We start from the raw sequence: 15,401 nt of genomic DNA, 5'->3' as shown, positions 1-15,401 counted from the left end.
AAGAAGAGATGAAAAAATATGCATCCTTCCCTTTTTTCGTAGAGGTAAGGGACTATGAGAAATCATTTCATAAACTATAAGACATGGTTGATTGGTTCATTAGTTTTGCTAAATCTACTCTTTTTTCCACTTTTAAAAATTTTCACAGAGTATGACTTTATGGGGAGGGATGTATTTGGAAATTAGGATGATGAAACAGCTAAAGATATCAATAACTTTTAATGTCAATTCAGCTGACAACTGGAGTTGATGGTATGTTGAATTCTTGGTATAACAAATAAGAAAAGTACAAATTAGTTTCCCTCCAAAAGGATGGTTTATGTATACATGTATACACATAATATGTATACACATATATGCATTTGACCAATGTTTCGCTATTCCAGTATTGCAAGCTACCTTAATAACTGCCACACCTGGGAATTGTACTTGGGCCAAGATGCTGTCCAACTTGCCTATTTTTAAATTAAGGTTTCAGAGCCAGAGGAATAACCCACAAGTAATTCAAATGTATAATTTGTTTAAATAGGAACTATTTTGAACTTTGGGTTTGAATTGAAATGTTCAGTTTATAAATCGTTTTTGTGATCTTAACAAATACTTCCTAAATACAGCACACTCTTGTGGTACCCCTGCTAAGGGTCTCGAGAGAAAGATGAGCTGCAGTGAATTCCCTTCCACCTCCCATCTGCCTCTGCCCTGCCGCACCTCACCTAGGGAAAGCCCAGTTCCTTCCCAGGAATGCTTTAGGCTTACCTGCGCCTGGTGGAGAGGTGCTCTTCACTTTCACTCATCACCAATATTCTGCTGGACCCACCTTGACTGGCTTCATGCATCACTTCGATCTAAATTTAAAGAAATGTTGGTGAGATATTGTGTTCCTTAATTTAAATTTTTATAAAATTGAAAAAAAAAAAGCCCCACCTCTCCCCAGAGGTTTTGACTGTCTGACTGTCATCATTTGTGATCACATTGTGTCCTGTATAACTTTTTAGCCTCCATTTTTTTCTTTCTTGGACTGCCATTTCCCATTTTGGGGGGGTCTGGTGGATATCAGAGACACAAACAAGTGATTTTCTAAAGCTTTTCTCCAGTAAAGAGTGCCTTAAAATGTTGGAGGATAAGCACAAGAATAGACTATTTTGTAGAAGACACTTTTAAATTCTGCTCTTACTCCTCATTGTTTCAGAAGACAAGTAAAATTCAAACTCAGCAATATTTTCATTCATTAAATAATGCTAATTAATGATATTTTCTAGTTGTTAGAGCTGAATTTTAAGCTACATGTCCCCTGGTAAGATTTTCATTTTGTTGAGATTGAATGAATATAGTTTCTTTCCCAGAATTAAATCTGACAACTTCTTTGAAAATAATGATAGCCTACTAGGACTTATTTTCCCTCTGTGTCTTGGTTTTGGGGCCAAGCTTAACATTAAACATCCTAACTGCATTGGCTAATTGGGCTAGTTTTAAACTAGAGTAAGGAATTTTTTATGATCTAAGATTATTTTCCTAATTTCATTAATCACTGTCTGCTGAATTTTAGGTGTTTATCACAACATAAGGCAGGCAACAATCTATCCCCACCTTCCCTTTGCATCTAGGTGCTATTTGGGAAAATGCCAGGTTTGTTCGGGTTTAAAATAAGGAAACAGGGCATAGAAGGGAGGTTCAGGTAAAAGTTAAAATTGACTGGGAATAATAAACACTGAACCCCTCAAAAGAGTATCTGCTGTAGCCTGTACACATTTTAGAGAAACGTGGGCCTCTCGATGTTCATTAAGAGAAATTCCAGAGTTTAACTATTTTGTTTCTGATACTTGAGAAATGGTCATCTGCGTTAGCCTGGTTCTGTGATTACCTCAGATTTTATAATTGGATGATTACATTTGGTTATCTGTTCAGTTTTAGCCATGGGAAATTTTTAGAATCTGAATGGTTTTACTGGTTCATATTGTTAGTCCATAGGCAGCACCTGTTATAATGATATTGTTCTAGATGCATGAAAATCCAAACCCACTTTAAAAAAATAAGTAAAAAAAAAAAAGAATGATGGAAGGAAGTGTTTCCTTAATCTAATTTAGTAACATCTGTTGTTTCTTCATGGAAAGTTATGTGCTGAAATAAACAGATTATTGGCACATATTTTCAATTCTTATATGAAAAATCAACTAAAAGCATTGAAGAGATATGTATAGTCAGAAAAGGAGGTGTTACAATTATATGACAAGACAGATACAACAAATGGTCCAAGTGTTACAACAGACCTCCAGGGTGCCCCCACAGTGGCCATATCCTCCACATATAGGAGATTTATGGGAACATACAGCTAAGAATTTGCACCAGATGAGAACGCTGTAAGAGCCTGCAATCTGCACGGGTTGAGGGAATGCTCATATCAACGAAATCAGATTAATTTAAATATACTTTTGTGGCATCTCACACACAGTAAAATATTTCAGAATGACTGAAACTTCTTGCTTCTCATAATTACTGTGAATTAATTCTTTATTCTTATCACTTAATTATGGGATATTGAGTTGCTAAAGATGTGTGAATAACCACACATCCTTGTACACCAGGAATTCTAAACTTTCACCGTGGACCTCTTCTCAAAATAAAGTCTTCAAGTGTGTAAAATAAAATACATAGCATGACAAAAGGAATGAAATAGTGATATAAGAATGTTCCTAGTGTTGCTGTATTACAGTAAGACCACTGTCCCTGAAGAACTAAAGATACATGGAGGATAATGGAAAGGTAGGTAGAAGGTGTGAGCAAATGACATTCACCTGACAAGGAACTCCAGGGAAAGATGGGAGTAAAAGATGTCAGCAACAACCGAGAGAGAAGATGGGTAAGTCCTTTGGCAAGAGTAAGGGATACCAGGGTAGCCAGGTGGCTCAGCGAGTAAGGACACCGGCTCCAGTGTCGGGATGACCTGGATCAAATCCGGGCTCAGACACTCAGCACCACACCCAGAAATAATAACTGGCCGAGTTACTTAAGCCCGATTGCTTAAAAAAAAAAAAAAAGAGTAAGGGATACCAGGTGGATAGTCGGGTGCTCTGTGGGTGCCCTGATGATGCTGAAGAAAAGCAAGGGAGGCCTCTCACACATTGGGTGGACCCCCTGAGGTCACCCTTTCGGAAGGACCCAGCTGAGGGTCATACAGAGCAGGCAGGGATGTGTTGTGATCAGTGCCTCTGGGGAGAATTTCTGAATCACTGAGATCACAGAGCCATCTGAGGCTTTGCGTCATGTCCTGTCTGCTTCTACTCATCATGACCACAGAAGGGAGATGCCCATGTGTCCCATGGAGTGATGCTTTTTGTTGCTGTGGGCACACAATGAAATTAACCCTGCCAAGTTTTTTATTGGTCTGTGAGAAAAGCCGGGAGTGATCCTCTAATTAACTGCAATAACTTTATTCCTTCTGGCTTTACTGATAACAAGGATATCTCAACAGAGATATGCTGATAACCATAGCTGGTATCTCTATAGCACTTTTAAGGTTTGCCAAGGGTTTCCCCGAATGCATTATCTCATCTACTATATTAAATATGATTCACTTCCTTTGAGAGTATGCTAATTCATTGCTCACTAGATTAAGATAGCACTTAAAGATAACAGGTCTTTTAGTCTTGGTTGGTAGCCTTAAGAACTGCACCATCCAGATAATCCAAGAACTTATTTTTTTTATACCATTTTCTCCTCCTCCCACCCCCATTTTGTCCACTATGGGCTGTAGAAGTAAAAAGAATTGCAAAGATCTAAAGACTTGGCTTTTTTTCCTTTTTCCATTTCTATTAATGGTTCACCATGACCAAAAGACTCATCTCTTAGCAGCTAGTCTTCTAGAGTGATAAGCACATTTATACTTGGCTCATCAGGTGCTCAGACACAGCTTGTCTTCAGGCCCACACCAGAAGCCTCCCAACTTTCCTAGGAACTTCCAGAATTTCCCTTCTGCTGGCATAACCTCCAAAAATGCAGACTCACCCAATGCCCCAGTAAGGCACAAGAGGAAGACTATCAAATCCATTCTTTCTTTGCCCCAAGTTTAACAAGTATTGAATCCTTTAACATCGTAGGCCTCCAAGAGACTTCTCTCATACCAATTAATCAACCAACACATTTATTAAACACCTACTATGTGCCAGATGCTGTGCTGCCCCCCAACCTCAGTCTTCTCTTTTCTAGGCTAACTATCCCCAGTTGTTTCAGGCTTTTGATCATCCTGGCTATTTTCTGGATACCATGCAACTTATCAATGTCCTTCCTAAAATGATGTATGTAGAACTGACCATTAAATTTCCAATGTGGTCTGACCCTGGGCCAAAAGGGAGGGGGAAGCAAAAGGTATAAGGTATTGTCGTTGTTTATCGTTTCTGAAGAGGACCAGGGACATCCCGGTGATGTCTTGACTTGTGTATAAATTAGATTTAAGTGAAACAGAGTTGCACAAAGCCTCACTTTCTCCTCCTGAGTCATCAAAGTCCAGTGGCAGGAGAAAAGTCAAGATGCCTAGAGATGGCCCAGGATGTAGTAGATAACTTTAGCATCTCCTACCTAACCAAGCTCTAAGCACTCTATAGCACCTGCTTCACCCGTCTTCATGGCTGCCTAGGTGTAAGAAGCCTGTAAAGGTGGAGGAGGCAGGTTAGGAAGGGCTTTGAATGCCAAGCACAGGATTTTGTATTTGATCCTGGAGGCTAAAAGTTCCTGAAGTTTATTGAGAAGAGGGGTGACATGGTTAGACCTATGCTTTAGAAAGATAACTTTGACAGCTGAGTGGGGAATGGACTGGAATAAGGAGTGCCTTGGGGCAGGCAGACCAACCATCAGACTTTTGTCATAGTCCTGGAGTAATGAGGACCTGCAAGTGGTAGCAGGGTCAGAGATCAACATATTGTACCATATGCCACCTAAATTTTTTTTTAAAAACTCCTCAATTATCAATCTGTAACCAAAATATGAGAAGTCAAACTGAGGGAGAAAGAATGAATACCAAATCAGATACCTTTCATATCTATTCAAAGGGGGTATGAATTATTAACCAAACAAAAATGACAAAAATAAAGTAGCTAACCATGATGCTTTAAAATTGGAAAGGTTTTGTATAAACAAAATTAACACAAGTAGGTTAAAGAGGAAAGCAGTTGCATTTGGTGGGGGTGGGGAGTCTTGCATCAAAAATCTCTATTCGGGTGCTATCTGAGCTCTATGTGGAGCCAACAAATCTGTAAGACCAAAAGCCCCTCCCCAATAGATACGGAGTCCAAGTCCATGGATAGTTGTATTTCTCAGTGCCTTATAAAAGGCTGCTCCAAGTCCCTAACACAAAGAGAAATGCAAATCAGAACCATTTTGAGGTTTCTCCTCACAAGCAGCAAACTATCAAAGATAACGGACCAGAGATGGATGGGGATAGTGAATGTTGCCAGGCTCTTGAAAGAGGGCCGTACTTTTGATATGGAAGGTGGAGTAAGGAGGCAGAAGTTCTTGGTACAGGTCTCTCTCCCACTCGAAAGCTAGTCAGAGGCCATGGATCAAAGGAGGCTGGAGCAGAGGAGCATCTAGGCCAGCTCCTTTTCAGTGATGGGTGGGTTGGCTGGCCTGCGTGGAAATTTGAGAAAGCTGAGGAGAGGATGCTGTGTGTTCACTCTCAAAGGTGGCTTTGCCTATGCTGGGTATGGGTACTTGCCTCTTGTCTCAGGATATCATTAAGTGCTTGAAGCCCTAGCTGTTGGGCAGCAGGAATCCCTTCTGAGCCCTAGCACATTGTCTTGTCTGTGTCTGCACTAGAGGAGTCTGCGAGTCCGGCTAAAGGAAGGAATTCTCTAGTGTTCTGGGCCAAAAGAGCAGAGCTCATCTGGTCATTGGCTACGCATCCCATTTAGAAATTCCCCATGCCCTTCCTAAAATGGCTTTTATTGCTCACAAGCTCCTCTGCTCTGTTTCCACAAAACATTCAGTCTGGATTGTGCCAACAGATCTGACCAAAGGTACTACCTCTTCATTCTTGAACCTTGACAAGCCTCTCCAAGGTACCTTAGGAGGAATTCAGAGGAATCTGACTGGGGTCAAGTGTTATGATCTTGAACAGGCCAAGCAAAGGTGTGACGGCTGCCCAAGGGAGCTTCTAAGATTTCCTTCATAGAAAGTGCCTTTGCCTAGTGGACAGAGTGCTGGGCTTAGAGTCAGGGTTCAGATCAGAGAACCTGAACAAGTCACTTAATATCTCTAGGCTACAAATTTTCTCATCTGTAAATGGGAATAAGAATACCTGTTTCCCCCACTTTGTAGGGTTGTCGTGAGGAAACAAAGATATAATGTGAGAAAAACCCCTTGTGAACTTCAAAATGTTATTTAAAGGTCAGATCTTACTCTTGTTCCACAGAGACCTACTGCGTGTATTTGGCCTCACAATCTAGGTATGTGAAAGTAACACCTTGTTGAGGGAGGTTCTGCTGCTGTTTGTCCTTCGCCCTTGAAGAGGACCATGACATAGGGAAGGGGATGCCATGACATGCAAGTGAATTGGATCTAAGTGAGGCAGGGCTGTGTGAAGTCACCAGCCTCACTGTCTCCTCTGGAGACATCTAGGTCCAGGGGCCAGATACAGATCAGGGAAGCTGGAGAAGGCCCACTGGCAGAGGTGACTTGAGGAAGAATGGACCCGGGATTTTGAGGGGACCTGGATTCTCATCCCGGCTCTGTGGCTGGGATGAACTTCTCTGGGCCAAGGAGATCATACAGCCCAATCCTTTCATTTCTCAGATGAAGAAATTAAGCTGCTTTTCAGCTTTAAATCTGTGATCCTGGGATCATAGATTTATGTGATCTGCATTTGAGATTAAAGACTTTATGCAAGAGACTGTGACTGGCATAGAGGACAGAAAATTGGCTCATTTAGAATCAGGAAAAACTGAGTTCAAATCCTGCCTCTGACACTAGGGGCTGTGTGGCCTCCAGACAAATCACATAATCGCTCTCTCAATGTTCCAGAACGCTCTCCAAAGATATGAATTGCAGAGAAGTTGCCCACCTTTATTGACTCAGGGACTTCTCTGCCCTGATGAGACCATAGGGCCAATGCCAATTCAAAGGCATCTCACAGTTCATAAGATTTAGAGCCAATAGAAACCTTAGAATATCTAGTTTACCTCCATTGCATACAGAAGGAAACAGGGACCCACATAGGCTAAGGGGCTTATCCAATTACACCAGTTATAAGAGGAAAACAAAGATCAAATCCAGGCCTTGATTCTCTTTACACCCCAGGCTCAGCTTTGCCAACTCTGAAATTTCAGCTTGTGGTATGGGGCACCCCTGAGTCTTCAAATGCTAAGCCAATGGAATGTAAGCTCTGCTAAATTTATAAGATGTAGACTTCCAGTGGGGTCCAGCAAAGGACTGTGTGTTGGCTGTCTGAGAACCACGGTAGGCAAGCACAGAAAGGCTTGTGATTCCAGGCTTGGCCACCAGCTGACAAGTTCTTTCAGCCAAAGCAACTCAAGAAAACTTGTTCTTGAAGGGAGTGACTGGAAGGGCGGAGGTATTTTGAGAGGAAGTAACACAGATGAAATCACTTATCTTTTGTAGTATCTAAAAGGTCTTTAGAGGATAATTTATCAAGTCAGAACAATAACGGGCCCTATTTGCAGGTCCTGTGGCCTGCAATACTATATGATGAGTATTAATAATGACAGTGATATTAAGAGTCACTAGATCAGGATTCCTAGCTGATCTGGAGGAGCTGCAAGATCTTTTCCTGCCTTCTGAACCATCAAAGAAAGATTAAATTAGCTTCACCCTGGTTTCAGTTTACACCATTGTATTCTTTTTAAAATGAAATTTTTTTTCAGTCAACAGATATTTGCTTTCTCTCCCTCCCGCCTCTTTTACCCATTGAAAGAAAAAGAAAAGAAAAAAGCTTATGGACCCCAAATGCATAGTCAAGCAAAACAAATCCCTTCATTGGCTATGGCTAAAAATTACATGTCTTGATCCACATCCTGAGCAAATTACCTCAGTATTCTAATTCTTTGGAAAGTGGTAAACTGCGTATTGTATATTAAAAAAAAATCACAAATTTATGGCCATATAGCCCCCAGTTATTTTTCAGGAGTGAAAAGGAAATAATCTGGCTTGGCTAGGAATGCATCAAATATCTTTTGGTTAATAGAAAGTTTGATGACATGCTTGTTAATTAAAAAAAGCAGGAGGTTTTGTTTTCTTATTTTATTTCTTAAGAGCAAAGTTAAAGGAACTAGGAATGTTTTACCCTGTAATAGGACAGAAAAGAAGGCTGTGGACCATCCTATCCTACAAAATCTTGATAATAGGCTAGATCCTTGTCCATTTAGTACTATCTGATGGATTAGATAACTTAAAAGTCATGCTTATAACTGTAGGAAATGAAAAGAATTTATGACAACCTGCTTATAAATCACTTTTCAAATGGGAAATGCTGTATAAATATGACAAGCTTTTTGTTATCCAATAAATCTGGGGAACAAGGGAAGAGCTGCAGCAGTGACCAAACATTCTGCTAATCATTTGCACTGTCATCCTCCTTACCTCCCCTATGAGCCTTTTCCAAATTCTCTGTTTAATTCCAGTTGGGGACCTCAGAAATGCAGAGTAAGCATAAGACTAATAAGGGAATGGTATGACTTCACGGCTTCTACATTTTCCCCTGCTATTTAAATGCCATAAACATCAAGCTTGTCTTTAAATACCCCAGCACTATATTGTGGGCTTTGTCATGTTATCCTTTATGAAAAACTGTAACACAACAGTATGGTTTTCACAGTCTGAACTTGGTAGTGCGAATCCTGGTGCTATTTTGGAGGGCAGTAGGGGGGTGAAGAGGAGGAAGAGAAGGTGAAATGCCCTCTCTTCCCTGGGGTAGTCCTGGCTAGATTTCTTTTAATTCTTTCTGAGTTTCTATTGCCTTTCTGATGAAATCATTTTTACCCTTAGATTGTTTTCAAAGACTGAAGCAGAAAGATCCTTTAAAGAATGGTCCACAAATATTGGACAAAGACCAATGACCCAGGAACAAAGTCAGCAAATTGTTTTGTTAATTATTTTAGGAATCCTATTGTTTAATTATTGTATGGCATGCATTAAAAACTAATAGTAACAATGAGTTGGTTTTTGGTTTGTTTAACTATTCTCTGTCACACAGTCCATTACTGAAGGCATGAAGAAAGTGTTAACAATGATACATTGTTCAATGATACAATGGGGTCTAAGGTGTTAGAAGACTAGCCCCCTTGTGGTTTCTTGTATGAGACACTCATTTCCTGATTTTGTTGATTAGCTTCAATTTGTCCTGTATATAACTTACTGGTCCTCAGTTATTTGCCTCTTCTCTCCCATTAGACTATGAGCTCATTTGAAAATAAGGACTATTTTTCTTCTATCTCCCCAGCACTTAGCACAGTGCCCTGGCACATGGTAAATGATTGGTCAACGCTAGATGTCTAACTGGGAAGGCAAAAAAAAGTCTCTGCCCTCAAGAACACTCTAATGGGGAAGACAACATGCAAACAACTGCAAATTGGAGATAATTTCAGAGAGAAGGCACTACCATTAAGGGAGATCAGGAGATGCTTCTTGAAGAAGGTAGGATTTTAGGGGACTTGAAGGAAGCCAGGAGGTAGAGATGAGGAGGGAGAGCACTCCTGGGTTAGGGGAGAACCAGTGAAAATGGACAGTCAGAAGATGGAGCCAGGGTGGGGATGGAGGAGGTAGAAGATGGTATCAGGATGGGGAGGGACTGGAGGCATGAACTTGGACTGGGGCAAAGTCAAAAATGGTGGGGTGAAGAAGAGACAAAGTTGGGATCTCTCACCAAGCAAAACAGTCAGGCTGCAAATGGCAGTTCGAATGGATGTGCCAGCTGGTTTGGCCAAACTATTTTTCTATTTTTTTATTCTTTGTTATAAGGGATAGCTCTCAGGAAGGGCAAGGGGACATGGGATATATTGGAAACTGAAGAGATCTAAAAACAAAAAAAAAAATAATAAACCAACTTTTAATTTAGACCAGAGAAAAAAATCTAATGTGTTTTATTATTTTGGGAGAGGGAAGGGTGTTTTTCTTATGTAGAGTGCCTGCTCTTCTGAAGTTGTGAAATTCAATTTCAATTCAATAAACATTTATTAAGCCCCTACTAGGTGCCGGGCACTGTGCTAAGTGTTGGGGATAACAAAAAAAAAAAGGTAAAAGATACTCCTTGCCCTCAAGAAGCTTACTATCTAACACATGCAAATAAAGACAGCATGCAAATAAATATATAAAAAGCGAACTACAGAGAGGATAAATAGGAAATGATTAAGAGAGGGATGGCACATGATTTAAGGATTGGGGAAGTCTCCCTGTAGAAGGTGGGGTTTTAGCTGAGATTTAAAGGAAGCCAGGGAGGCCAGTAGTCAGATTGGAGGGTTGAGAGCCTTACAGGGACAAGGGACAGCCAGAGAAAATGCCTGGGACTGAGAGATGAGTATCTGATTCATGCAACAGCCAGGAGTCACTGGCTCCAAGAGTGTGTTGGGGAGTCAGGTTTGAGAAGACCGGAAAAGTAGAAGGGGGCTTGGTTATGAAGGGCTTTGAATGCCAAGCAGCGCATTTTGCATTTGCTCCTGGTGGCAATAGGGAGCAGCTCAGGCGGAGGGGCTGGCATGTTCAGATCAGTGTTTTAGGAAAATCACTTTAGTATATTGGATTGGCGTGGGAAGAGAAGTAATTTAAATATTTGTGCAGGTAAATAGCTTTATGCACAGGAATATGACTCATGTCTTCAGATGTAGCAACAGCAGAATTTTGGAAATGCCTTCTAACCTTTATAAAGGGGGTGAAAACCAGTAAGATAGTGAGAGAAAATCTGGTTTCATTTTAAATTGGCTCATCTCCAAGATCTTTGAAATGCAAGTGTCCAAACTCTCTGGTGAGTCATATCTTCAGCCTTTAGCTGGTGCTTGGAAGAGCAGGAAGTAAGGAATCTAATGGCTTTCTGCCCAAGGCAGTGAATCTCCTTCCACCTGGGGCTTTGCTGGAATGGATCAGTAAACTACACCATGGCCCCCAGATGCCCAAAGCCCCAGGGTTCCCAGCCACTGGGAGGGATTAACAGCTTTCCATGAATTCAGCAGAAGAGGTTGGATACAGATTTGTAAGAAGAGTCACAGGGCCTCAGAATTAGAGCTGGACCAACCTTAGAGATATCTCTCTGTTCCCATCTCCTTTTTTTATAGCAGAGGTAACTGAAGGCCAGGTATCTTGCCCAAGTAAGGAGCACAGCAGAGTAGAGATTCAAACCCAGAGCCTTTGACTCCAGATCCTGTGTCATTGGAGATATGGAATGATAGTTGATGGTGTGTGTGAGTGTGTGTGTGTGTGTGTGTGTGTGTGTGTGGTGTGTGTGTGTGTGTGTGTAAGTAAGGGAAGATGGACTTTTGTCAGAAGTGTTAGAATGATTTGTTTTTATGGTCATTCAGTCATGTGTGATTTTCCATGATGGCAAAGATATTGCAGTGATTTGCCATTTCCTTCTCCAGCTCATTTTACAGATGAGGAAGTGAGGCAGAGTGAAGTGACTTACCCAGGGTCATGCAGAGTGTTTGAGATCCATAGGCTTCATCAGAAAAATGAATCTTCCTGATTCCAAGCCCAGTGCTCTATCCTAGGTATCCCTTGCTGCCCTGATAGAATGATTATAAGCGTTTATTCCCCTTTTGTGTATATGGGTTATAAACTGACTATTTATTCCCCGGCATAATGGTAAGAGTGTCAGCCTTTGCTTCAGGAAGAACTGAGTTCAAACCTTGTCTCTGACACATACTCTGTGACCATAAACTGTCCCAGTTTATAAACTTATAAACTGTCCCAGGTTATAAGACTGTAAATTGCAGAGGAATTGTACATTATGTGTACATTATGGGAGGAAATTCCTTATACAGAAGTCACAGATCCAGATCCCAACCCCTGCCTCCCTACCCCCCCAAAAAAGATGAATTCATCTTGGCTAAGGAATCACAGCACTCTATATGCTGAATAAGGAGCCTATTAGTCCTGCTGTGGTTAAAAAAAAAAAAAAAAAAACCCATCTGATTTGAAGTCAGAATTCCTAGCTTCCAGGCCTTACTTGTCAGCTGTGGGGCCTTGGACAAATCACTTTACCCCAATTGCCTCACTTGTCAGGGAATCATGGTTTTTGAGCTAGAAAGGACATTGAAGGCTATCTGATTCAACCCCTTCATTTTAGTGATGAGATAACTGAGGGAACATTTAAGGGACTTGCCCAGTGTTACATAAGCAGGATGTAGCATGGAAGAATTTGAAGCCGTGTCCTCTGACTCCTAAATCTGTTCTCTTCTCTCTGTACCAAGCTGTTTGCTTTCCATCACTAAGATTTCATGACCATGGTCAACTAGAACCATTAAAGGCTTGGGAAGTGTTTTGATGACATGTGTGGGTTTTCCCCCTTTGGGATAGTGAGGAAAGGGAACTTGAGTGAAATGATATTCCCAAGACATCTATCACTGAATCCCAGAAATCTCAGAGTTGGAATGGAATTTGTTGATCATCAAGTCCCACCCACTCAAAGAAGAACTACCACAACATACTCTTAATCTTATGGTTTCATTTTGTTAAGCTCTGGGCCTCAGGAATGTAAAAAACCATGAAGACCAATTGCCTGAGTCAAAGCCATGATCCATCCAGAACAATCTCCTGCCTCTGAGAGAGGAGCTCAGACATATTTGGGGTATTCAATGACCAATACTCAATATGGAGGGTATTGAGCATTCTTCTAGATATCAGCTTGAAAAGGTTAGGAACTTACCCCAAAAGAACCTTTCCCCCTTAACTCATGAGTCTGTCTGCATGAGTCATTGTTCATCCTAAGACTTTAAAAGAGACAGTAAAAATATTTCAAATAGTTTTAGAAGACTTTAATATATATGTAGCTGAGTTTCAGAGTGATTTTCTATAAGACAGGGGGAGAAAAGGTTCTGAAATCTAATTGTGAATTCTGGGAATTATAATCCCAGACAGAATGCATTCTTTCTACCTCGAGAGGGAGAGAAATTATTGTGAGGTCTAACCTCCAGGTAGATTTCCTACTGGGTAAGAGTTTTAGAAGGAAATAGAAGCAGAAGAGTTATTGTTAGCAGTGGTATAATGCTGGGCATTCTGCATGGAGACTAATAATGGGGAGGGGGAAAGGTGTGGATGAAGTGATAACTTTCCCCTGCTCCCATTCCACATGTTAAGAGAATTCTGATGGGAGTGGTTGGGACAGACTGAATCTGCGTGTGGTCACCTTCCTTTGAGAACTATGGAAAAATCTTCCAAAGGTTTAACTAATCCAGCTCCCTCCCCTGTGCCTGTTGCTGGCAGGCGCTTTGTTATATGGTCTCCTCTATTTCTTAAAAGTGTTTCAATTTCCAGATTTTCCTTCATGTAGAAATGATGCTCAGTCATAGTTATTCTGTGATGCATGCCTGTATAGTGATTACGTCTTTGAGAGAGTTCAATGGAGGATACACACATTTCAACTAGAACTATTGTGCTTGGTCCAAAATAGTTGCAGGGATGGGGAACCTTCAATCTTGAGGCCACAAGTGGTCCTCTAGATCCTCAAATGAGGCCACTTGTGGACTTGAGACCACAGGTTCCCTACCCCTGAGTTAGGGTCATCCTAGCTTGGGGGTTCTGAGTTCTAATTGTAAAAGCCTCTTCTGGTTTTGATGCTTAGTGCAAATGTAAGTTCTTAAAGAGCAGGTGAACCATGTCAATCAGAACCATTTCCCTCCTGGGGTTAAGGAATCATGGTTGAACCTCATGTAGCTGTCTAGACTGGATTAAGGGAATTGCCATACTTCCTGGGCCATCAGGAGGCTGGGAAGAGAAAGGTTTGGTCTGGAAAGAATCTGCCCTCCCACATCCCCATGGTGGGAAGGAAGACAGAAGAACAAAACTGACTCTAGTTTTTATCTCTTTTTACCCTACACCTCCCGACCTAGCCAGATAGATACACCTGGCTACACGCTGTCAGCTTTAGAAGTGGAATTCATACCAATGTGTAACTTATTAAAAACACAAATCTAATGTGAACATTGTAGAAGATCATTTCCCTCCCTCCTCACCCCCCATATGTCTATCATTGTGCACAGATGATCTGATGATACAACAAATGTTATTGAATTCTCAGGAGGCTTTAAGGGACGAGATAAATAATTATTTGTCTGACTGAGGCTAGGAAGCCTGCCTGGAAACCACAGAAGGCAAATTAGATTACCACCGACTGACCCTTTCAACTCTTTGCTTTTGAGGCCTGGTGTAAATTTTTCAGTATAAATCCAATGTAGGGTGAAACTGGGGCCATAGAAAATACCCCTAATTCCAAACTTTCCATATGTGACCCATGTCTGCCCTAAGTCATGGAACTCAGAATGACTGCTGGTAGCAAACAATCAGCTGCTTTTTTCTTTAACACTGGGCAATAGGGCCCCAATGTCTGAAGGAAGTCCTTTATCCCTATGTCTGGAATTAGGGGTTGGAGCCCAACCATTGTACCCTCGGAGTCAGAGAGCAGGAAAGGTTGGCAACAACACTGATAACCGACATTTTTATGTACTGCCAGGATTGCTGGGAAGCCCTTTCCATACTTTATAGCCTGCTGAGCCAAAGCTATGCCTTTCTCCAGTCCTTCTGATTCCAGTAGGCACATTAGGTGTCTTAAGGAGCCAGAGCAGATTTGGGGAGTGATACTTGAAAGCTTGCCATGTGGGCAGGTGTATGGCTTTCTAGTAAAAGCAGGGCAGGTCACAGGATGACAGAATAGAAACTAAGGGAAATGTTTAAATATGAAAAGCAAACAGGTATGTGAGGGAGTGGGAAAGACCCAACACCTGACAGCAAACCTGGAGTTTAGTCCTGGCATGACCACTGACTGGCCTTGGTCACTTGACTCTGTAGTTTCTCCATTCACTTAATAATGAGGGAAATTCTTACCTAATTCATCTTTGAATGAGTGGGTAATCTGGGTGCCCCACTCCCATACCCTGGTTAAAGGTGCCTAGATCCCTGAAATTACTTTGTATTTAAGCTCCTTGAAGGGAGTTAGGTTTTGTATCCCCAGGACCAAATGGGCATGTGAGCTCATAAGTACTCAGTAAATGCTTAATGATCCGAATGACCCAAGAGTATAGGGCAACTGAAAGAAAGATAACCATGGGGATCTTACACTTGGATGGGCCCTGAATGGGTCATCAAGTTTGAGTTCCCTCACAAGGCAGGAAACCCACTAATATACCTGACAAATGCTTGTTCGGTGTCTGTTGAGACACTTAACAGGGAATACATATTGGTGGGAGACAGAA

The 15,401-nt window shown here is 41.4% G+C and overlaps 1 protein-coding gene across 2 annotated transcripts in view; it reads right to left on the bottom strand.

Annotated features, from left to right (window-relative positions):
* The window catches only part of MCF2L2 (MCF.2 cell line derived transforming sequence-like 2), a 348,809-nt gene that overhangs the window by 154,545 nt on the left and 178,863 nt on the right, over positions 1-15,401 (bottom strand). For both annotated transcript variants that reach the window (XM_069104786.1, XM_069104785.1), the window contains exon 15: positions 757-845. In XM_069104786.1, the coding sequence (XP_068960887.1) occupies positions 757-845 (89 nt within the window). The remainder of the gene's footprint in view (positions 1-756; positions 846-15,401) is intronic.

This window comes from Petaurus breviceps, unplaced genomic scaffold, assembly GCF_028583685.1.
Source record: "Petaurus breviceps papuanus isolate PSGF00001 unplaced genomic scaffold, PetGlider_PUasm1.0 688, whole genome shotgun sequence".
Lineage (NCBI taxonomy): Eukaryota > Metazoa > Chordata > Mammalia > Diprotodontia > Petauridae > Petaurus > Petaurus breviceps.
This window is presented reverse-complemented; position numbering and strand designations above follow the sequence as displayed.